Below are 24956 nucleotides of genomic sequence, written 5' to 3'. Positions count from 1 at the left end.
TAATGCCCAGTCATTCTCTTTGCCTCTGTCAATGGAGGAGGTGTCTGTTTGGTGTCTGAAGAAATGAATTCCTTTATCGGGTACTTTTCCCTGCAAGCAAGGATTTGGGTTTAGCAGAGTCCACGTCAGTCTTTTCAGTAGAGTAGTGGTGGCTTTTAAGCAGTTAGGAAGTTGTGAGGTAGTCCTTGCTTTGTTTCCTAACACATTGCTGCCCATGGTACAGAAACCCAGAGTTGGTTACTCTGTTCTTTCTTTTTCTACAGATCTCTGTAAGGCGTATGTGTCCTTTCAGGCCTTGTAAGCTGTCTTCCTGCCGGACAGCTAGACTGCAGGTAAGTGCTTTTGTCTTCTAGGTCTTGGAGACTTGCACTTCAGAAGAATATGTTATATGCAGTAGATGGGGGACATTTTTAAAATCCTTTATACAGGATTTTCTTTGGCAGTGCGCAGGCACATTATGTATGTTGAGACTAGGGGTAAATCTTCCCTTTATTGGGTCGTTTTTCCTCTTTGGGCTAATTTTGTTGAAATACTTTATTAGTATGTGTGTGGCTTATGTTTTATACAGGGATTTATGTAGAAACTTAACATTTTGCAGTTGGTTTTCTTTGCTTAGCTAGAACATGCTAACTGACAAACTGATTTTGAAACCAGCTACTTGCATCTTATGTTGTAGGCAGAGGAAAACACGCGCCTTTTACTTGCTGCGTAGTTTCTTCTCTCTTCTGTCGGATATTCACGGAGCGGTGTCATTGAATTTCAGTCTCTTCAGTGTCGATTTACTATACGATCATTTTAGAGACTTCTGGCAGCCAAATTGTGGTATTAAAAATTCTTAAAGTGGACATGGACCAGGACTCTGTGTTTTTTGACAAATGCTTGTTATGCCTAGAGGCACATTGTTTTGCCTTTGCAATTCTGTGCTGCATGTTTAGCTAGAACACTTCAATTTAAAGATAAGTGTTGCCCGCTGTTCAGGCAATGCCACAGCTTTCTCCTCAAACGTCCCAAGCATTTAATCCGTCACTGTGGCCTGCAGTTCCTCTCAGCTTCTTGGAGGAGTATATTTGCCTGCAGATTTTGCTGCACAGGTATCTTCTGCGGCATTATCTGCTTTTCCTATGCTGGGAAAATGCAAGAGGAAAATTAGACCTTCAGATAGTAAGATTTCTGTTCCACCTACTGCTACGCAGGTTGCCTTCCCTCATAAGTCTGAGGAGGAGGATACGCCGGTAGCCTCTGATTGTGAAATTTAAGATTCGGACAGTATTATTCCTTCATCTGATACTGAAGTAAACTTTAGATTTAAGCTTGAAGGAGGTATTGGCTACTTTGACGACTCCGATACTTCTGTCGTTGTCAACCCTAAGAAGTCTAGTAAACTTAATAAATACTATGATGTTCCTTCCTCTGTGGAAGTTTTTCCTGTCCCAGACCGTGTGACGGACATTATTTCACAGGGATTCCTTTCTCTCTGTCTCCTGTATTTAAAAAGATGTTTCCTGTTGCTGACTCTATTAAAGATTCTTGGCGCACAGTGCCTAAAGTAGAAGGGGCTATTTCTACTCTGGCTAAGAGAACTACGATCCCTATAGGGGATAGCTGCTCCTTTAAGGATCCCATGGACAAAAAGCTGGATGCTTAATTGAATAAGATGTATGTTAATCAATGTCTTCAATGGCAACCTGCAGTTTGGTATTGCCATAGTAGCAAGTGCGGCATCATATTGGTGCGATGCCTTGTCTGAATCAATTTTAATAGAGACTCCGTTGGAGATGCAAGATATGATAAAGGTTTTCAAACTAGCCAATTCCTTTATTTCTGATGCTAAAATGCAACTTATTAGACTGGGAGCCAAGATGTCTGGCTTCACTGTCCTAGCCCGCAGGGCATTGTGGCTAAAATCTTGGTCAGCTGATGTTACCTCTATGTCCAAGCTTCTGGTGCTTCCTTACAAGGAGAAGACCTTGTTCGGACCTGGTCTGGCAGAAATAATTTCTGATATTACGGGTGGAAAAGGGTCCTTTCTACCGCAAGACAAGAAGAACAGACTCAAAGGAGGTCAAAGTAATTTTTCTTCCTTTCGTAAACTTCAAAGGTCAAAAATCTTTCTCTCCCTCTTTCAAGCAGGAGCAGTCTAAGTCTTCTTGGAAGCCCAATCAGTCTTGGAATAAGGGGAAGCAATCAAAGAAACCCTCAGCTGAGTCTGTCAGCTTGAAGGGTCAGCACCCGGTCCGGGTTCAGATCAAGTGGGGTCAGACGTTCCCTGTTTTGTCAAGCGAGGATTCGAGATGTCCCAGACCCTTGGGCTGTGGACATAGTATCTCAGGGTTACAAAATAAAATTCAAAACTTTCCCTCCCAGGGGCAGTTTCCACCTCTCAAGATTATCTGCAGGCCAGGTAAAAAGAGAGGCATTCTTGAACTGCGTTCAGGACCTTTTCTCCCTGGGAGTGATTGTTCCAGTAAGGAAACGGGGTCTAGGATTCTATTCAAATCTGTGCGTGGTTCCCAAAAAAGAGGGAACTTTTCTACCTATTTTAGGCCTAAAGTGCCTCTACAAGTTTATCAGGGTACTGTCCTTCAAAATGGAAACCATTTGTTTCATTCTTCCTTTGGTCCAAGAGGGTCAGTTCATGATGACCATAGACCTGAAGGACTAATATCTTCATGTTCCCATCCACAGGGATCATCACAAATTCTTGAGATTCACCTTTCTAGACAAACACTTAAAGTTTGTGGCTCTTTTGTTTGGCCTCGCCACAGCTCCCAGAATTTTCTCAAAGGTTCTGGGGGCTCTCTTGGCAGTGATCAGGTCTCAGGGAATTGCAGTGCCGCCATACCTGGATGACATATGCCATCTTTTCAACAAGCAAAGTCTCTCATATAAAGAGATTGTTGTTTTCTCTACGTTCCCACGTTTGGAAAGGGAATCTGGAAAAGAGTTTTTCCTTGTTCCAGCTACAATGGTGGTTTTCTTAGGGATTATAATAGATTTACTATCTATGAAATTTTTTCTGATGGAGGTCAGAAAATCCAAAATTCTCTCCTCTTGCCTCTCTCTTCAGTCTACTGTTCGGCCATCAGTGGTTCAATGTATGGAGGTTATTGGTCTGATGGTCGCTTCCATGGGCATCATTCCCTTTGCTCGATTCCATTTGAGAGCTCTCCAGTTATGCATGCTCAGACAATGGAATAGAGACCATTTGGATCTGTTTCAGAGGATAGATCTAAACCAGTCGACAAGACACTCCCGTGGTGGCTTTCTCAGAACCATCTGTCTCAGGGCACATGCTTCCGAAGACCTTCCTGGGTGATTGTGACCATGGACGCCAGCCTGCTAGGCTGGAGAGCAGTCTGGGACTCGTTAAAGGCGCAGGGACTATGGACTCTGGAGGAGTCTGTTCTCCCCATAAACATCTTGGAGTTGAGAGCGATTTACAAAGCTCTGATGGCTTGGCCTCAATTAACCTTAGCCCGGTTTATCAGGTTTCAGTCGGACAACATCACTTTAGTGACTTACATCAACCACCAGTGAGCATCTCAGAGTTCCTTAGCCATGAAAGGAGGTGGCACAGATTATTCAGTGGGCGGAATCTCACAATTGCTGTCTGCCATCCACATTCCTGGAGTGGACAACTGGGAAGCGGATTTTATGAGCAGACAGACATTTCATCCCGGGGAATGGGCTCTCCATCCGGAGGTTTTCTCCAGGTTAACCATTAAATCGGGGGGATGCTGGAGTTGGATCTGATGGAGTCTCAGCAGAATGCCAAGCTTCCAAGGTAAGGTTCAAGGTCAAAAGATCCTCAGGCCACTCTGATAGATGCTCTGGTGGTTCCTTGGGATTTCGGTCTAGCATACCTGTTTCCTCCGTTTGCGCTCCTTCCACAAATGATTGCTTGTATCAAACAAGAGAGAGCATCGGTAATTCTAATAGCTCTTGCATGGTCTTGCATGATCTGGTAAGCAGACCTAGTGAAGATGTCTTCTTGGCCGCCTTGAAGGTTGCCTCTGAGGAAGGACCTTCTAACTCGGGGTCCATTCCTCCATGCAAACCTCGTTTCTCTGAAGCTGACTGCTTGGAGATTGAATGCTTAGTTCTGTCTAAGCGTGGATTTTCTGAGTCGGTCATTGAGACCATGATCCAGGCTTGCAAGCTAGTTACTCGAAAAATTTACCATAAGGTATGGCGTAAATACCTTTATTGGTTTGAATCTAAGGGCTACTCTTGGAGTAGGGTCACGATTCCTAGAATTTTGTCTCTTCTCCAGGAAGCTCTGGAGAAAGGGTCGTCAGTCAGTTCTCTGAAAGGTCAGATTTCTGCATTATCTATTTTGTTACACAAGCGTCTGGCGGATGTGCCAGGTGTTCAATCTTTTTGTCAGGCCCTGGTCAGAATCAGGCCTGTGTTTAAACCTGTTGCTCCTCCTTGGAGCCTTTATCTTGTTCTTAAAGTTTGGCAGCAGGCTCCGGTTGAACCAATGCATTCCATAGATATTAGGTTGCTATCTTGGAAGGTTTTGTTTCTTATTGCTATCTCTTCTGCTCTGAGAGTTTTGGAACTCTCGGCTTTGTATTGTGATTCGCCTTACCTTATCTTTCATGTGGATAAGGCGTTTCTTCTTACCAAATTTGGGTTTCTTCCTAAAGTGGTTTCGGATAGAAATATTAATCAGAAAATTGTTGTTCCTTCTCTCTTTCCCAATCCTTCTTCTCATAAAGAACGTCTGTTGCAAAACTTGGATGTTGTGCGTGCTCTAAAATTCTACCTCTAGGCGACTAAGCATTTTCGTCTTTCTTCTGCCCTGTTTGTTTGTATCTCAGGAAAGCGTAAGGGTCAGAAGGCTACTTCTCAACCAGAGGGAAAGAGATGTAGAAGTATGATTCGTTTTGCTTATGAGACTGCTGGACAGCAGCCTCCTGAGAGAATTGCAGCTCATTCCACTAGGGCTGTCTCCTCTTCTTGGGCTTTCAAAGATGAAGCTTCTGTGGAACAGCTTTGCAAGACTGCAACTTGGTCCTCTGCATACTTTTTCTAAATTTTACAAATTTTTATACTTTTGCCTCGACTGGGGCCTGTTTTGGGAGAAAGGTTCTTCAAGCGGTGGTGCCTTCTATTAAGGTTTGCCAGTCTTGTTCTCCCTCCCTGTTTGTTCTGTGTCCTCTAGCTTGGGTATTGGTTCCCACTTGTAATTGAATGACGTTGTGGATTCTCCATAACAAAATGTATGTATGCTTACCTGATAAATTCCTTTCTTTCCGGATATGGAGAGTCCACGATCCCGCCCTTTATTAAGACAGTTATTTCTGACTAAACCTCAGCCAACTCGACACCTTTGTGTTATTCTTTTTCCATTTCCCTTCGGTCGAATGACTGGGGATTATGGGTAGGGGAGTGACACTTAACAGCTTTGCTGTGGTGCTCTTTGCCTCCTCCTGCTGGCCAGAAGTGATATTCCCACTAGTAATTGAATGAGGTTGTGGACTCTCCATATCCGGAAAGAAAGAAATCTATCAGTTAAGCATACATTTTGTTTTCTAACTTTCTTCTATCATCAAATTTTCATTCTCTTGTTTCATTCTTTTGTTGAAAAGCAAGGATGTAAGCTCTGGAGCGTGCACATGTCTGTATCGCTATATTGCAGTAGTTTTGCAAGCACACTAGATTGCTGCACAATTTCCTGCCATGTAGTTCTCCAGACACCTACCTAGGTATCTCTTCAACAAAAAAATACTATAGGAACAAAGCAAATAATTGAAGTAAATTGGAAACTTCTTTTAAAAATGGTATGCTCTGTCTGAATCACAAAATACATTTCTGTTTTTTTTTATATCCCTTTAACATTAATTGAAAAATATAAGATTAATGGATTTATTGCCAAGTTCATTGTTTTAGTTAAAGGGACATACAAGCTTCACAACAAATTAGTCCCTTTTAAAGGAAGACCGTTTTGCTTACAAAAAACAGTTATGTGTCAGTCAGCTTTGCAGCTTTTGAAAACTCTGAATATAGTGTTGGCTTTATCACTACCATCTGCAAATATAAAAAACATTCTCACATGACGTATGACCGTATTGGCTCCAGATTTGTGATAGATGTGGATGCTGTCAAACTATATACAAAAAAGAAAAAAAATGTTTTGTTGCCTATTTCTAAATCCCAGCAGCCAACAATTTAGCTTGTTTATTTTATAGTTTAATACACTATATTTGCTTTGCTTACAGCTAACATATAGAAACCAAATGCATTGTCCTTTATTACCAGATATCCTGGATCCACTTTCATGGACCACGTTCTGCGTTATCAGGACACACCAGGAGTTAAAATGATTGTGGTTCTTGGAGAGGTTTGTAGGTTTTTCTAATTATAACAAATTCATGTTTCGGTAGACTTTACAGCAATTGCTCCTTATATAAACCCTTCTTATCAGCACAAAAGAGGCAGTAGGCTAGATAATGGGCTTCACTTTTCTCCACTATAAACATCCCAAAACTATCCTCTTAGGAAAATATCTAGGCAATGTTCAGACAAGCATTTTGTGATAAACTGCTGCAAATAAATACAGTTCTTGTTATTTTTAATTTGATGGATGACCTACTAGTCTAATTTGCTTTTAACTTGTCCTTAGACAGCTGTGCTGCTGGGTCATTAAACCAGAGTTTTTTTGTATATACCTCTTTTTAGATTGGTGGAACTGAAGAATATAAAATCTGTCGTGGAATAAAAGAGGGCAGGTTAACAAAGCCTATTGTGTGTTGGTGCATTGGGACCTGTGCAACCATGTTTTCATCAGAGGTAAGGTTTAACAAGTGGTACATAATAAACTTCTAGTCCTCTTTTATCCATCACATTTATGCAACCCATCTTCTTAAAGGGACATGAAACCCAATTTTTTTCTTTCGTGATTTAGAAAGAGCATGTCATTTTAAACAATTTTCTAATTTACTTCTATTATCTAATTTGCTTCATTCTCTTGATATCACTTGCTGAAAAGCATATCTAGATATGCTCAGTAGCTGCTGATTGGTTACTGCACTTAAAGGCCTTGTGTGATTGGCTCACATATGTGCATTGCTATTTTTTCAGCAAAGGATATCTAAAGAATTGAGCAAATTAGATAATAGAAGTAAATTAGAAAGTTGTTTAAAATTGCATGCCCTATCTGAATCATGAAAGTTTAATTTTGGCTAGACTGTCCCTTTAAGCTGGAATACATTTAAACTGATTTTGTAGTACTGTACATGTAAATGTAGCAGTGACCTTCCTATAGATCACAGAATAATAGTTTTCATTATGAGATGATAAAGGGTTTTGAGCTTTTATTTTCCTTTTAATCTCCTGCTCTCCCCTTCTATCTCCTACTTGTTGCAATATATTGTTACAGCTGTGTTTTTCCTTTTCTAACAAAACTGATTCAAGTAGTATCAAATTTGTTAGTATTTGACAATACATCTGTGGATTCTGTTGTGTTTATTATACACTATGTGTGATTCTCTGTTCTGTCTTTGAGGAGTGTAAATAAAATGGATATGGTGGAATAAAAAAAGGCTACAAGTGAGAAGTGAATGTTGCTTTTATTTTGGGAGGGGGCATGTGCATTTCATTATTGCATTAGTCTGTCCATTTTATTTATTGTTTTACTCTGAAAATCTGCATATTTAAAATGATGGTCTTATTATGAACATGCTTAAAGGGATAGTAAACCCCAAAATGTTCTTTTATGATTCAGATAGAACGTACAATTTTAAACAACTTTCCATTTTAATTCTATTATCACATTTTCTTCATTCTCTTGTTATTTATTGCTGAAGGGACAGCATTGCACTACTGACAGGAAGCTGAAAATATCTATTTAGCCAATCACAAGAGACAAATGTGTGCAGGCACCAATTAGCAGCAGCTCCTACTAGTGTAATATGTGCGTATTAATTTTTTTAACAAGGGATACTAAGAGAACGAAGCACATTTGAAAATATAAGTGAATTTAAAAGTGTCTTAAAATGACCTGATCTATCTGAATCATGCAAGTTTAATTTTGACTTTCCTATCCCTTTAAAACTCTGTAGTGCTGTTTTAAATACAGAGCAATCTAATAAACTAATCACAACACTGAATATGAAATTTAATAAATTATTTGTAAATGATTAACAATAACCCAAATCTATAAAATGGTTACATGTGTCTATAAGAAAAGCCACAAATGTTGTGCAATTGATGTCAAGGGCTATCCTCTATGATGGTGATGAAAAGGCTTTATTCTATGTTGCAGGTACAGTTTGGCCATGCAGGAGCCTGTGCCAACCAGGCATCTGAGACCGCAGTCGCTAAAAACCAAGCCTTAAAAGAAGCTGGCGTATTTGTGCCACGTAGCTTTGATGAACTGGGTGATGTGATCCAGTAAGTGAAATTAGGGGTTAAAACACATTACTTACAAAATAATCGAGCAATAAAAAGTGAGTTTTATATGCATACATATCAATTTTGGATGAGATTACATTTGTGAAAAGAGAGCAAGAATTTCACCTACATAAGAACAAAGGTCATATATTTTAAAGGGACATGAAACCCAATTTTTTTCTTTCATGATTCAGATAGAGAATACAGTTTTAAACAACTTTCTAATTTACTTCTATTATCTAATTTGTTTCATTCTCTTGGTATCATTTGTTGAAAGAGCAGCAATGCACTACTGGTTGCTGACCGAACACATGGGAGAGCCTATGACAATCGGTATTTATATGCAGCCACCAATCAGCAGTTAGAACCTAGGTTCTTTGATGCTCCTGAACTTAACTAGATAAACCTTTCAGCAAAGGATAACAGAAGGAAGCAAATTAAATAATACAAGTAAATTGGAAAGTTGTTTAAAATTGTATTCTATATCTGAATTATGAAAAATAAATTTTGTGTTTCATGTCCCTTTTAATTCTGGGTCATAGGGATTATATTCAAAATTCTCAAGAACAAGTTCTTCAGAATTGGTGCTAAGAACCCTCTGATGGTTAATATGTTGTTTAGACACTTACCAGACAAGGTAAAGGCAAAAGTACAGAATAAAGGAAATGTTTCCTTTTATGAGCTGTTTAATTTCATAATTTGTATGCAATTATCTTTTAAGGTCAGTGTATGAGGATCTAGTTGCCAAAGGTGAAATTGTGCCTGCTGAGGAAGTGCCACCTCCCACTGTACCCATGGACTATTCCTGGGCAAGGGTAAGTAGACGGTGACTGGCGCAGTTACATATTTGGCACCCCTTTGTTTCAGGCAGTATCTGATGCCTAGCCCATCTCTCTGTAGAACTTGAGATGATTACAGACAGAAACAATAGACTTGAATGACATTCCAGGGGAAATGTAAAGATGGAACTTTGAAAACATGAATGAAATGCATTGTAGATATTTGAAAAGCATGAGAAGGGTAAATATTTTATCAATGGTATGTACAATTTCACATTTAGGGCTAGATTACGAGTGGAGCGCTGTTTATCTTTCCCGCTTGTGTGTTAACTTCGCTAGATATAAGCTTTTTTGCATGCATCGGGCAGCACACGTATTACAAGTTGAAAGTAAAAAGAAAATCATATTCCCCTATGTGAAGAACATTGAAATGTGAAATATGCAATATTTTTACAATATATTCACAGTATAATACTTTATTAAATATTAATATTATGACGTTTCATATTTTCAGCTACTTGACTGCAAAGGGCTCCAATGCAATTCTATATATGCCTGTATATGTATACATATGTATTTGTGTTTCTGTGTGTGTGTGTATATGTATATGTATATATGTGTGTATATGTATATATGTGTGTATGTGTGTATGTATATATGTATATATATATATATATATATATATATATATATATATATATATATATGTATATATATCTGTAAATACATGTATACACACATAAATGCATATACACACATATATATTATATACACCTACAAACCCCAAAAGTCATACTACAGATTCAAGAGAAGATGGTTCAAATACTCTTCCCATGTGGCCTTTATCTGGATATATTTATCAATTCTTCTAACTGTATCAGATGATTACACTCCTGCAACCATTGTGCTATTGTTGGGATAGAAGTAATTTTCCAATTTCTTGCTATGAGAATTTTTAGGTTATTACTTGTTATATTGAATAGCTTTTTTTTGTATTGTGTTAAACATTTTGGTACTTTATTAAACAGCCATAGGCATGGGTCCAACGGAATGGAAATCCCAAATAGTTTAGACATTTCTTTTGAAACATCGGACAGAATTGGTATAATTTCCAGACATTGCCCCATATATGAGCCATATGTCCCACTGGACCATTGCATCTCCAACACTGCTCGCTTGGAAGTTTATAGATTTTCTTGCAACAGGCTGGGGTTATATAATAGTAATTGGTGAAACTGTCAGGACCTGGGGCTTTATCAGATGGTAATCACTTGTTGTAGTTTGTCACTTGTAAAGAGGCTACTAAGTTTGGTCCTCTGATCAAGTGTTATCTTGGGAATATCAATATCATGTAAGCAGGACACCAAGTCTGAGTCTAGTTTGGACAGGATCTGTGTCCGTTGATTGTTGGCAATTCAAAAGATTGTATAGAGACTTTCTTTCTAATGACACTGAGTCCACGGATCATCATCAATTACTGTTGGGAATATCACTCCTGGCCAGCAGGAGGAAGCAAATAGCACCACAGCAAAGCTGTTAAGTATCACTTCCCTTCCCACAAACCCCAGTCATTCTCTTTGCCTGTGTTGCAAGGAGGTGGTGAAGTTTTAGGTGTCTGATAGAAGTTCTGCAATTAAAATTGTATTATTTTAAAACAGAGTAGGTTTGCTCTGGTTTTTCCTGGGGTCTAGCCGTAGCCCATGTCAGTCTCTCTTCAGTAGAGCAGTGGTGGCTTTTAAGCAATTGGGAACTTGTGGGATACAATCCCCACTGCGCCTCTTAAACAGTTTTGCTGCCCTATCTTTAAAGCCTGAATAAACCTCAGTCTTTCTTTTTTTTTCCCACAGGTCCATGTGAGGGAGGACACCCTCTCAAACCAGGTGAGCTGTCCTTTCTGACGGACAGATGTAGATTAAGGTAAGTGCCAAGTTTATTTTTCTTTTTATAGGGGAAATATGGCACTTCAGCAGTTAAATCTGCAAAGGGACGTTAAATACCAGTAATCCTATTAAGGGTTAATTGTAGGCAGATTATGCAGGCACTGGGGACGAGAGGAACATTTTAATATTTTTTGGTTGGGCTCAGTCTCTGTCTTTTCTACGGTTTAGATCCGGACAAGGACTGTGTATGTAAGATGCAGTGTTTTACTTTATGGGTGCACAGAGTTTGTGTTGTGGCTCTGCAATAGATTTTAATGGCCGCTGGGAACACCCACGATTAAGTAGGCGGTTTCCTTCAGAGGCAGCAAGGCAGTTTTTGCACGCCTTCCGGAATAGAGACGTTAGTTTCGTTGCGGCTCTCCTGTATTAGAGGATCGCTCAGCCGACTGATTGCATAGTCCCAGATTGAAAATCGGATCGTTTGCACTCTAGATTACCTGCAACCAGCAGGAAAGGTAGGCACCTCAGCAAAATAGCTGAGATGTAGAGGCTGTCTGGGGTTTTAATAAAGATGCTGCTCCGTAGTTAAGTTTTCAGAAATAAAAATTTAAATTGACAGTATCGTGTTTTTTTTTCTGCGATAATATCCAGGTGAAATAAAAACAGTTTTTATTTTATTTTTTACCCTCTTTCTTGGTCAAAGATGGATCAAGAGACCTTACAAAATGTTACATGTAGCTTGTGTTTTGAATTCCAGGTGGAACCACCAATCCCTTTTTGTTCTTCATGTATTGAAAGAACATTGTGTTACAGGGATAGACTTTTTGATCCTGAGCCATCATTAGCTAAGGCTGTTCAGGGGTCTCCTGTACCAGATATGCCGCGGCTTTCTCCTCAAGCGTCCCAACTTTTTTCGTCCACACATGCAGTGCCCTGCGTTACCTCTCAAGCTCCAGTTGGAGTTTCTTTGCAAGATATTGCTGCCCAGGTATCATCTGCGGTATCTGACGCGCTGTCGGCTTTCCCCATGCTGCAGGGAAAGTGCAAGAGGAAATTTTAAAGAATCAGTGAGCAAGGTTTCTGATCTTGTTGTGGCTACTCAAAGTGCTTCCTCTCAGAAGTCTGAGGAGGAAGACACTTCAGTAGCATCTGCGGGTGAAATCTCAGATTCAGACAGTATAATCCCTTCTTCTGACGCTGAAGTTGTATCTTTAAGATTTAAGCTGGAACACCTCCGCCTGGCTACATTGGACAACTCCCATACGACTGTCGTAGTCAATCCTAATAAATCTAGTAAACTGATCAAGTATTTTGATGTTCCCTCCACGATGGAGGTATTCCCTGTTCCAGACCGTGCTACAGAGATTATTGCATGGGAGTGGGAGAGACCTGGAATTCCTTTTTCTCCATCCTCAATTTTCAAGAAAATGTTTCCAATAGCTGACTCTATTAAGGAGTCTTGGCAAACGGTCCCCAAGGTGGAAGGGGCGATTTCCACTTTGGTTAAGAGAACCACTATTCTCATTGAGGATAGCTGTTCCTTTAAGGATCCTATGAATAAGAAGTTGGAGGCATTGTTAAAGAAGATGTATGTTCACCAGGGTCTGCAATGCCAGCCTGCGGTGTGTATTGCCACTGTCACCAGTGTGGCAGCCTACTGGTTTGATGCGTTGTCTGATTCTATTCAGACAGATACTCCTGTTGAGGAGATCCAGGATAGGATTAAGGCTCTTAAATTGGCCAATTCCTTTATCACGGATGCTTCCTTACAAGTCATTAAGTTGGGAGCAAAAATATCTGGTTTTGCGGTACTAGCTCGCAGAGGTGGAGACGTGTCTAGGAAGCAACAGTTTGATGGCCGCTGCTTGATAAATACGGATTGCAGGTTCTCTTGTGAGAACCGGCAGTTGTAAGCAGCCAAAGGGCTTGGTATATCAAGCCCTTAATAGCTTGTCACCTTTAGATTGTTTCTTGGAAGTCATTGTGTAGAAACTATATTGAGTGTGATCTCTCTACAGAGGTTCAAGATTTATACTGTATCAGTAAGAAGAAAAAAAAAAAGGGCTGTAAAGAGGTTGCCAGAGATATGTCGGTTATGTATACTATAAGCTAGCAATTATTATATAGATATACTATCCGAGGGAAATATTGTGTGCTCAGAGATGACAGAATGTAGTATAGAGGATAAAAAATAAATCCTTCTTTCGTTTCTGCTTCGGATGGATACGGATGTATGTGAAATATTTATAGTGGGTTATTTGTTTATATGAATTTAGTTGTTATATTTTATTAAAAACAGAATTCCAACAGTGTGTTTCATAGTAGACGTATGGGAACACTCATTAATTTACAAAGGGTATACAAAAGCTGCATGTTAACTGAGATTATAGTGACTTTTTGTTACGATAAATTATGTTTCTTTACGATAATGTTTGAATTGATTATGCACCATGTGTGGTGCATCAAATATATATTATATACTCTGTACCCATTGTTTGATATTTAAGGATTTATTTATTCCTTTATTTATTACAATGTCCTCAGAGCAAGGTGAATGAGGTTAAAGGGGCATAAAGAAGGCTGTGTGATTGCTGTATACTTTGTTTCTACAGTGTTCCTTGTAAAACAAACCATTAGGAATACTGTGCACAGTAGAACACTATGTAAATACAGAAGACAGCAGTGTAGTCACCCCTCTATTAAAGAGCTTATTCTCTGTAGCAATTATTTAAAATTTCAGGAGATGTATGACTTTTAAAAAATGTCTCATAGCATATAAGCACCCAGAGAATCTTGCACCAGGCCACCTCTGCTATTCAGATGAAATTTCAGAGTCAGGCTGTAAATGCAACCCTATGCTATATAATCTGATAAAAAAAGGGTATTAATGGAATCAGTTCTGTTCAAGAAGTATTGTATACAACCCGGTCCTCAGCACCCCCACACCCGGCTCATGTAGTAGCTGCTGGATGCCTCCGGTTTGCTTCTTCTGTGCCATGCAGTCTTTTAAAAAAAAAAAAAATGGTGGTTCAACTTTTGTTCCCTCCTGCCTATTTTTCCAACACCTGAGACCTCATATTTTTGAACCCTTATAACTTTTTATGCAATTTTTAAAAATTTTATTTTTATTAGACAGTTATTATGAGTGTAAGAGTACTTTTACATGTCATTTTGATGTTTTTTGTGCATTTTTCTCCAACATTGGTGTGTCCGGTCCACGGCGTCATCCTTACTTGTGGGAATATCTCTTCCCCAACAGGAAATGGCAAAGAGTCCCAGCAAAGCTGGCCATATAGTCCCTCCTAGGCTCCGCCCACCCCAGTCATTCTCTTTGCCGTTGCACAGGCAACATCTCCACGGAGATGGTTAAGAGTATGTGGTGTTTAAATGTAGTTTTTTTATTCTACTATCAAGAGTTTGTTATTTTAAAATAGTGCTGGTATGTACTATTTACTCTGAAACAGAAAAGGATGAAGATTTCTGTTTGTGAGAGGAAGATGATTTTAGCAGACAGTAACTAAAATCGATTGCTGTTTCCACATAGGACTGTTGAGATGAAGTAACTTCAGTTGGGGGAAACAGTTAGCAGACTTTTCTGCTTAAGGTATGACTAGCCATATTTCTAACAAGACTTTGTAATGCTGGAAGGCTGTCATTTCCCCTCATGGGGACCGGTAAGCCATTTTCTTAGTTTCAAACAGAATAAAGGGCTTAATATGGGCTATAAAACTGGTAGACACTTTTATGGGCTAAATCGATTGCTTTATTTGGACATTTTATACATGTTAATGCTGATAATTCACACTTATAAACTTGGGGAACGTTTTTTAACGTCAGGCACTATGTTAGACACCTTTTCCAGTCAGGGAGGGCCTTCCCAGTTGTAGGCTGAGCCTCAGTTTCGCGCCATTACTGCGCAGTTTTTGAGAGCAAGACATGCAGATGCATGTGTGAGGACCTGAAAGTAGTTGGAAAAGTTTCTAGAAGGCGTCATTTGGTATCGTATTCCCCTCTGGGCTTGGTTAGGTCACAGCAAAGGCTGTAGCTGGGACTGTATAGGGGTTAATTTTGTAAACGGCTCCGGTTCCGTTATTTTAAGGGTTAAAGCTCTGAAAATTGGTATGCAATACTTTTAATGCTTTAAGACACTGTGGTGAAATTTTGGTACATTTTGAACAATTCCTTCATACTTTTTCACATATTCAGTAATAAAGTGTGCTCTGTTTAAAATTTAAAGAGACAGTAACGGTTTTGTTTTAAAACGGTTTTTGTGCTTTATTGACAAGTTTAAGCCTGTTTAACATGTCTGTGCCTTCGGATAAGCTATGTTCTATATGTATGAAAGCCAATGTGTCTCCCCATTCAAAATTGTGTGATAATTGTGCCATAGCGTCCAAACAAAGTAAGGACAGTACTGCCACAGATAATGAAATTGCCCAAGATGATTCCTCAGATGAGGGGAGTAGACATGATACTACATCATCTCCTACTGTGTCTACACCAGTTTTGCCCACGCAGGAGGCCCCTAGTACATCTAGCGAGCCAATGCTTATTACCATGCAACAATTGACGGCTGTAATGGATAACTCCATAGCAAATATTTTATCCAAAATGCCTGCATATCAGAGAAAGCGTGATTGCTCTGTTTTAAACACTGAAGAGCAGGAGGGCGCTGATGATAATTGTTCTGTCATACCCTCACACCAATCTGAAGTGGCCATGAGGGAGGTTTTGTCAGATGGGGAAATTTCAGATTCAGGAAAAATTTCTCAACAAGCTGAACCTGATGTTGTGACATTTAAATTTGAACATCTCCGCGCACTGCTTAAGGAGGTGTTATCTACTCTGGATGATTGTGACAACTTGGTCATTCCAGAGAAATTATGCAAGATGGACAAGTTTCTAGAGGTTCCGGTGCACCCCAACGCTTTTCCTATACCCAAGCGGGTGGCGGACATAGTGAATAAGGAGTGGGAGAAGCCCGGCATACCTTTTGTTCCCCCCCCCTATATTTAAGAAATTATTTCCTATGGTCGACCCCAGAAAGGACTTATGGCAGACAGTCCCTAAGGTCGAGGGGGCAGTTTCTACTCTAAACAAGCGAACTACTATTCCTATCGAGGATAGTTGTGCTTTCAAAGATCCTATGGATAAAAATTGGAAGGTTTGCTTAAAAAGATTTTTGTACAGCAAGGTTACCTTCTACAACCCATTTCGTGCATTGTTCCTGTTACTACAGCAGCGTGGTTCTGGTTCGAGGAACTAGAAAAGTCGCTCAGTAGAGAGACTCCATATGAGGAGGTTATGGACAGAGTTCACGCACTTAAGTTGGCTAACTCCTTTATTTTAGATACCGCTTTGCAATTAGCTAGATTAGCGGCGAAAAATTCAGGGTTTGCAATTGTGGCGCGCAGAGCGCTTTGGCTAAAGTCTTGGTCAGCGGATGTGTCATCCAAGACAAAATTGCTTAACATCCCTTTCAAAGGTAAAACTCTCTTTGGGCCAGAATTGAAAGAGATTATCTCAGACATCACTGGGGGAAAGGGCCACGCCCTCCCACAAGATAGGCCTTTCAAGGCCAAGAATAAGTCTAATTTTCGTTCCTTTCGCAATTTCAGGAACGGACCGGACTCTAATTCTGCATCCTCTAAGCAAGAGGGTAATGCCTCACAGCCCAAACCAGCCTGGAAACCTATGCAAGGCTGGAACAAGGGTAAGCAGGCCAAGAAGCCTGCTGCTGCTAACAAAACAGCATGAAGGAGTAGCCCCCGATCCGGGACCGGATCTAGTAGGGGGCAGACTCTCTCTCTTTGCTCAGGCTTGGGCAAGAGATGTTCAGGATCCCTGGGCACTAGAAATAGTTTCTCAGGGTTATCTTCTGGAATTCAGGGAACTACCCCCAAGGGGAAGGTTCCACATGTCTCACTTATCCTTAAACCAAATAAAGAGACATTGTGTAGAAGACCTGTTAAAGATGGGAGTAATACACCCTGTTCCAAGGACGGAACAAGGAATGGGATTTTACTCAAATCTGTTCGTAGTTCCCAAAAAAGAGGGAACCTTCAGACCAATTCTGGATTTAAAGATCCTAAACTAATTTCTCAGGGTACCATCGTTCAAAATGGAAACCATTCGAACGATTCTACCCACTATCCAGGAAGGTCAATTTATGACTACCGTGGATCTAAAGGATGCGTACCTACATATTCCTATCCACAAAGAACATCATCAGTTCCTAAGGTTCGCCTTTCTGGACAAACATTACCAGTTTGTGGCCCTCCCATTCGGGTTAGCCACTGCTCCAAGGATTTTCACAAAGGTACTCGGGTCCCTTCTAGCGGTTCTAAGACCGAGGGGCATTGCAGTAGTACCGTACTTGGACGACATTCTAATACAAGCATCGTCCCTTTCAAAAGCAAAGACTCATACAGACATCGTTCTGGCCTTTCTCAGATCTCACGGATGGAAGGTGAACATAGAAAAAAGTTCTCTGTCTCCGTCAACAAGAGTTCCCTTCTTGGGAACAATAATAGATTCCTTAGAAATGAGGATTTTTCTGACCGATGTCAGAAAGTCAAAACTTCTAAGCACTTGTCAAGTTCTTCACTCTGTTCCACGTCCTTCCATAGCTCAGTGCATGGAAGTAGTAGGGTTGATGGTTGCAGCAATGGACATAGTTCCTTTTGCACGAATTCATCTAAGACCATTACAACTGTGCATGCTCAAACAGTGGAATGGGGACTATACAGACTTGTCTCCAGTGATTCAAGTAGATCAGAAGACCAGAGATTCACTCCGTTGGTGGCTGACCCTGGACCATAGGAACCCCTGAAAGCTCAGGGACTATGGTCTCGGGAAGAGTCTCTTCTCCCGATAAACATTCTGGAACTAAGGGCGATATTCAATGCTCTCAGGGCTTGGCCTCAGCTTGCAAAGGCCAGATTCATAAGATTCCAATCAGACAACATGACGACTGTTGCGTATATCAATCATCAGGGGGGAACAAGGAGTTCCCTAGCGATGAAAGAAGTGACCAAAATAATACAATGGGCGGAGGATCACTCCTGCCATCTATCTGCGATCCACATCCCAGGTGTGGAAAACTGGGAAGCGGATTATCTGAGTCGTCAGACATTCCATCCGGGGGAGAAGGAACTTCACCCGGAGATCTTTGCCCAGTTGACTCAATTATGGGGCATTCCAGACATGGATCTGATGGCGTCTCGTCAGAACTTCAAGGTTCCTTGCTACGGGTCCAGATCCAGGGATCCCAAGGCGACTCTAGTGGATGCACTAGTAGCACCTTGGACCTTCAACCTAGCTTATGTGTTTCCACCGTTTCCTCTCATTCCCAGGCTGGTAGCCAGGATCAAACAGGAGAGGGCCTCTGTGATCTTGATAGCTCCTGCGTGGCCACGCAGGACTTGGTATGCAGACCTGGTGAATATGTCATCGGTTCCACCATGGAAGCTACCTTTGAGACAGGACCTTCTTGTTCAGGGTCCATTCGAACATCCAAATCTGGTCTCCCTCCAGCTGACGGCTTGGAGATTGAACGCTTGATTCTATCAAAGCGTGGGTTTTCAGATTCTGTGATAGATACTCTGGTTCAGGCCAGAAAACCGGTGACTAGAAAGATTTACCATAAAATATGGAAAAGATATATCTGTTGGTGTGAATCCAAGGGATTCCCATGGAATAAGATAAAAATTCCTAAGATTCTTTCCTTTCTGCAGGAAGGTTTGGATAAAGGATTATCTGCGAGTTCTCTAAAGGGACAGATTTCTGCTTTATCTGTCTTACTACACAAACGACTGGCAGCTGTGCCAGATGTTCAAGCATTTGTTCAGGCTCTGGTTAGGATCAAGCCTGTTTACAGACCTTTGACTCCTCCCTGGAGTCTAAATCTAGTTCTTTCAGTTCTTCAAGGGGTTCCGTTTGAACCTCTACATTCCATAGATATTAAGTTATTATCTGGGAAAGTCTTGTTTTTGGTTGCTATTTCTTCTGCTAGAAGAGTTTCAGTGTTATCTGCTCTGCAGTGTACTCCACCCTATCTGGTGTTCAATTCAGATAAGGTTGATTTGCGTACTAAGCCTGGTTTTCTTCCAAAGGTTGTTTCCAACAAGAATATTAACCATGAGATAGTTGTACCTTCTTTGTGTCCGAATCCAGTTTCAAAGAAGGAACGTTTGCTACACAATTTAGATGTAGTCCGTGCTCTAAAATTCTACTTAGCAGCTACAAAAGAGTTCAGACAAACATCTTCTCTGTTTGTCGTCTATTCTGGTAAAAGGAGAGGTCAAAAATCAACTTCTACCTCTCTTTCCTTTTGGCTTAAAAGCATCATCCGATTGGCTTATGAGACTGCCGGACGGCAACCTCCTGAAAGAATCACAGCTCACTCCACTAGGGCTGTGGCTTCCACATGGGCCTTCAAGAACGAGTCTTCTGTTGATCAGATATGTAAGGCAGCGACTTGATCTTCACTGCACACTTTTGCCAAATTTTACAAATTTGATACTTTTGCTTCTTCGGAGGCTATTTTTGGGAGAAAGGTTTTGCAAGCCGTGGTGCCTTCCGTTTAGGTAACCTGATTTGCTCCCTCCCTTCATCCGTGTCCTAAAGCTTTGGTATTGGTTCCCACAAGTAAGGATGACGCCGTGGACCGGACACACCAATGTTGGAGAAAACAGAATTTATGCTTACCTGATAAATTACTTTCTCCAACGGTGTGTCCAGTCCACGGCCCGCCCTGGTTTTTTAATCAGGTCTGATGAATTATTTTCTCTAACTACAGTCACCATGGTACCATATGGTTTCTCCTATATTTTTCCTCCTGTCCGTCGGTCGAATGACTGGGGTGGGCGGAGCCTAGGAGGGACTATATGGCCAGCTTTGCTGGGACTCTTTGCCATTTCCTGTTGGGGAAGAGATATTCCCACAAGTAAGGATGACGCCGTGGACCGGACACACCGTTGGAGAAAGTAATTTATCAGGTAAGCATAAATTCTGTTTTCTTTGACTCTTAACAGTTAAAGGGACATGAAACCCAAATTTATTTCCTATGGCATGGAGAGTCCACGACTTCATTCCAATTACTAGTGGGATATTCAACTCCTGGCCAGCAGGAGGAGGCAAAGAGCACCCCAGCAAATCTGTTAAGTATAACTACCCTTACCTATAATCCCCAGTCATTCTCTTTGCCTTTGTCAATGGAGGATGTGCGAAGATGGTGTCTGAAGATATGTAATCCTTTTATGGGTTCTTTTCCCTGCAAGCAAGGATTGGAGCTATGCTGTGTCCATGTCAATCTCTTTAGTATGAGTAATGGTGGCTATTAGCAGTTAGAAAGCGGTGAGGTTATCTTTGCTTTATTTCTAACATGATTGCTACCCCTTCATAGAAAGCCAGGGTTGGTTACTCTGTTCTTTCTTTTTCTGTTAGGTCCATGATAGAGAGTGGAGTATCTATCACACCTAAGAAGCTGTTCCTGCCCTGCAGCTGGATCCACAGGTAAGTGCATTTGCCTTCTATGTATTGAAGGACAGCACTTTGGAGGTTAGTTCCTCTAATGGATCAAATCCTGGGACAAGCCTCACACTTAACATCAGTCTCCAGATTTGCAAAGACATTTTACAAGCCTCACACCTAACATCAGACTCCAGATTTGCAAAGATATTTTACAAGGTAATTCATCTGACTGACCTCTCTCCAATCAAGATACTGAGTGCAATTATTTCTTATTTCTGTTGGGCTATCATGAAGCTATTTTTAAATCTCATTGTAATATTCCAATCTTTTTTTTTTATTCTCCAATCTTTATCTCCAATCATTGTTTCCAAACTTTTTCTCCCCCTCTGCTGTGTCTCAAACCCCTCCTCCCACATTTACCCTCCTCTCTCTTTCCAAAGCCTCACACCTAACATCAGAGTCCAGATTTGCAAAGACATTTTACAAGCCTAACATCAGATTTGCAAGTACTAGCCCTCCAATCCCTTCCTACCACCACCCACCCTATTGTTTACCTTAATATATTCACACACCTTCTAACAGTAATTATGTGCAGCTGTCACTAATAATCCAGGATAGAGAAACCACTTCAGACTCGCATCCTTTGTACTGACATTTTACCACATTCTTTTACACTTTTCCAAAACTCACTTGCTCAATCACCACACACTCCCCCCCCCCCATGTCATCACTCGCTCTCATTTCACTCTGCCTTATATCAGACATATTTCCTTTCTCCCTTACCTTCTGTGTCCATTCCCTCTCCTTTAGATTGTAAGCTTGAGAGCCTTTCTACCTGCAGGCCACTTTGTGTTTAAAGTGAACTACTACTGATTGTGCTCAAGGGCAGGGCATTCCTCTCCTTTTGTATAACTGAATTATTGCACCTACAACTGTTGTTTACCCCTACTGTACTTGTTTGTGTATTACTGTATCCCTGTAATGTTTTTTATTCTTTGTATAGCGCTGCGTAATCTGCTGGCGCTTTATAAATAGATGATAATAATAACACCTTATAGTTAGGTTCACAGTTGGGCAGTTTGGCAGGCACTGACATGTGATTCTTGATGGGGGACAATCATTAAGGGGTTAAAGGGTTTATTAGGAGGCGCACTGGGCCTAACTTTATTTAAAAGGATCTTTCTTTATTGGAGCATAATGTAGAGTGGAGTACTAAAGTTTCTTCTCAGGTTGGATAGAAACATGCACTCTTTTAGTGACACAGTTTTCTTTTTTTAGTCCGATCACGTGATCCGCTTCTCTTCCATATTAAATATGTGGAGCGAGTTAGAAATCTTGCGATCTTGTTGCATATCTCTGTGCTGGCCTCAATATATCTCCATTGCTTTTGACAAATGTTTGCTTTGTCTGGAGGATCAGGTTGTACCTCCTGTGCAATTTTGCTCTACTTGAAAGACTTTGAAATTTAAAGATAAATTACTCCCTTCTGAGCCATATGTCTCTCAGGACAATGCTGTTCAGGATATGTCTCAGCTTTCTCATCGGACGTCCCAAGCTCTGAAAGTTACACATGCAGTGCCCTGCGGTTCCTCTCAACCTCCTGGGGGTGTTTATTTACCAGGAGATGTTGCTGCACAGATAACTTCTGCGGTATCTGCAGCTTTCCCTACTTCGTGTAAGCATAAGAGGAAATCTAAACATATTTCTACTAGTAAGGTTTCTGACCCCTCTAAATCTGCACTGGTCAACCTTTCCCAAATGTCTGATGAGGATACTTCAGTAGCTTCTGAAGATGAGATCTCTGACCTGATGGGGGGAAAATTCTTCCGAATCTGAGGAAGTTATTTTCAGATTCAAGCTTGAACATCTCCGGTTGCTTCTAAAGGAGGTTCTAGCTACTTTGGACGACTCTGAACCTTCGGTTGCTGTCAACCCTGAAAAGTCCACTAAACTTCATAGAGTTTATGATTCTCCCTCATCTGTGGATGTTTTTCCTGTTCCAGACAAGATGTCTGAAGAAAAAAAAAAAGATGTTTCCTGTTGCTAACTCCATTCGTGGCTCATGGCGCACTGTGCCTAAAGTAGAGGGAGCTATCTCTACTCTAGCTAAACGAACTACCATTCCTATAGAGGATAGTTGTTCTTTTAAGGATCACATAGATAAGAAGCTAGAAGCTTACTTAAAGATGTACATCCATCAAGGATTACAGTGGCAACCTGCGGCAAGTATTGTGAGCAGCATCTTATTGGTGTGATGCCTTAACTGATCTGATATCAGAAGAGACTCTGATAGGATATCCAAGATAGGATCAAAGCTCTTAAACTAGTCAATACCTTTATCTGTGATGCTAACATGCAGGTAATTAGACTAAGAGCTAAGATGTCTTGCTTCACTGTTCTAGCTCGCAGAGCTCTGTGGTTAAAATCCTGGTCGGCTGATGTAACTTCAAAAGCCAAGCTTTTGTCTTTACCTTATAAAGGTAAAACTTTATTTTGTCCTGGTCTGTCGGAAAACATTTCTGAAATTACAGGTGTAAAGGGATCTTTTCTACCTCAGGACAAGAAGAATAGACCTAAGGGTCGCCAGAATTCTAATTTTCGCTCCTTTCATAACTTTAAGGAACCAAAGTCTTCCTCTTCTTCTTCCAAACCAGAGCAATCCAAGACCTCTTCAAGGTCCAGTCAGCCTTGGAATAATGGGAAGTAAAACAAGAAGCCTTCCACTGATTCTAAATCAGCATGAAGGGTTTGCCTCGATTCAATTTTGGATCAAGTGGGAGGCAGGCTTTCTCTTTTTCAGCAAGCTTGTATACATGATGTCCCAGATCCGTGGGCTGTGGACATAGTATTCCTGCACTCAGAATATTCACAAAGGTTTCTGGGGGCTCTTTTGGCGGTGATCAGATCTCAGGGAATTGTGGTGGCGCCTTACCTAGATGACCTCTGCAGTTATGCATGCTCAGTCAATGGAACGGAGACCATTGAGCTCTATCGCAGAGGATAGATCTGGATCCCCTAACAAGAGTCTCTCTCTCTCTCTCTCTCTCTCTCTCTCTCTCTGTCTCTGTCTCTGTCTCTGTCTGTCTCTCTGTCTCGGGCACGTGCTTCCTGAGACCTTCCTGGGTGATTGTGACTATGGACCCCAGCCTGTTAGGCTGGGAGAAGTTTGGGACTCTCTAAAAGCTCAGGGCCTGTGGACTCGGGAGGAGTCTTTTCCCATAAATATCTTGGAGTTAAGAACAATCTTCAGTGCCTTGACAGCTTGGCCTTAATGGTCTTTAGTCCGGTTTATCAGATTCCAGTCGGACAACATCACCTTAGTGGCTTACATCGACCATCAGGGGGGAACTCAGAGTTCCTTGGCCATGAAGGAGGTGACTCGCATTCTGCAGTGTGCGGAAGCTCACGATTGTCGATCTGCCATACACATTCCAGGAGTGGACAAATGAGAGGCAAATTTTCTGAGCAGACAGACTTTTCATCCCGGGGTGTGGGTTCTCCATCCGGAAGTGCTCTCAAAGATAACCCTCAGGTGGGGGGTTCTGGAATTGCATCTGATAACTTCTCGTCAAAACGCCAAGTTTCCAAGGTACAGTTCAAGGTCCAGAGATCCTCAGGCCGCTCTGATAGACGATCTAGCGGTTCCTTGGATCTTCTCTCTGGCATACCTGTTTCCTCCGTTTGCTCCCCTTCCACGAGTCATTGCTCGTATCAAACAGGAGAGAGCATCTGTAATTCTAATAGCTCCTGCATGACCTCGCAGGATCTGGTTCGCGGATCTGGTGAGGATGTCATCTCTTCCACCTTGGAGGTTAACTCTGAGGAAGGACCTTCTACTTCAGGGTCCATTCCTCCATCCAAATCTAGATTCTCTGAAGCTGACTACTTTGAGATTGAACGCCTAATTTTGTCTAGACGTGGTTTTTCTGATGCGGTCATTGATTCCATGCTTCAGGCTCGTAAACCTGTTACTCGCACGATTTACCATAAGCTATGGCGTAAATACCTATATTTGTGTGAATCGAAGGGCTTCTCTTGGAGCAGGGTGAAGATTCCCCATATTTTATCCTTTCTTCAGGATGGTCTGGAGAAAGGGTAGTCAGTACTCTGAAGGGTCAGATGTCTGCACTATCTATTCTTTTGCATAAACGCCTGGCTGATTTGCCAGATGTTCAAGCTTTTGTTCAGGCCCTGCTCAGAATGAGGCCTGTGTTTAAATCTGTTGCTCTTCCTTGGACTCTTAAAGGGACAGTATAAACTCAGAAAGAACGTCTGTTGCATAACCTGGATGCTGTGCGTGCTCTTAAATTTTTGCCTACAAGCAACTAAAGACTTTCAGCAATATTTTGCCCTATTTGTGGTTTCCTCTGGCAAGCTTTCTGGACAGCAGCCTTCTGAGAGAATTACGGCTCATTCCACTAGG

At 41.2% G+C, this 24956-nt stretch overlaps 1 protein-coding gene across 2 annotated transcripts in view; it reads left to right on the top strand.

Moving 5' to 3' along the window:
* Nucleotides 1–24956, top strand: part of ACLY (ATP citrate lyase) — a 179777-nt gene that overhangs the window by 102770 nt on the left and 52051 nt on the right. For both annotated transcript variants that reach the window (XM_053698912.1, XM_053698904.1), the window contains 4 exons: nucleotides 6268–6349; nucleotides 6688–6798; nucleotides 8273–8400; nucleotides 9122–9215. In XM_053698912.1, coding sequence (XP_053554887.1) covers nucleotides 6268–6349; nucleotides 6688–6798; nucleotides 8273–8400; nucleotides 9122–9215 — 415 coding nt within the window. The remainder of the gene's footprint in view (nucleotides 1–6267; nucleotides 6350–6687; nucleotides 6799–8272; nucleotides 8401–9121; nucleotides 9216–24956) is intronic.

This window comes from Bombina bombina, chromosome 1, assembly GCF_027579735.1.
Source record: "Bombina bombina isolate aBomBom1 chromosome 1, aBomBom1.pri, whole genome shotgun sequence".
NCBI lineage: Eukaryota > Metazoa > Chordata > Amphibia > Anura > Bombinatoridae > Bombina > Bombina bombina.
This window is presented reverse-complemented; position numbering and strand designations above follow the sequence as displayed.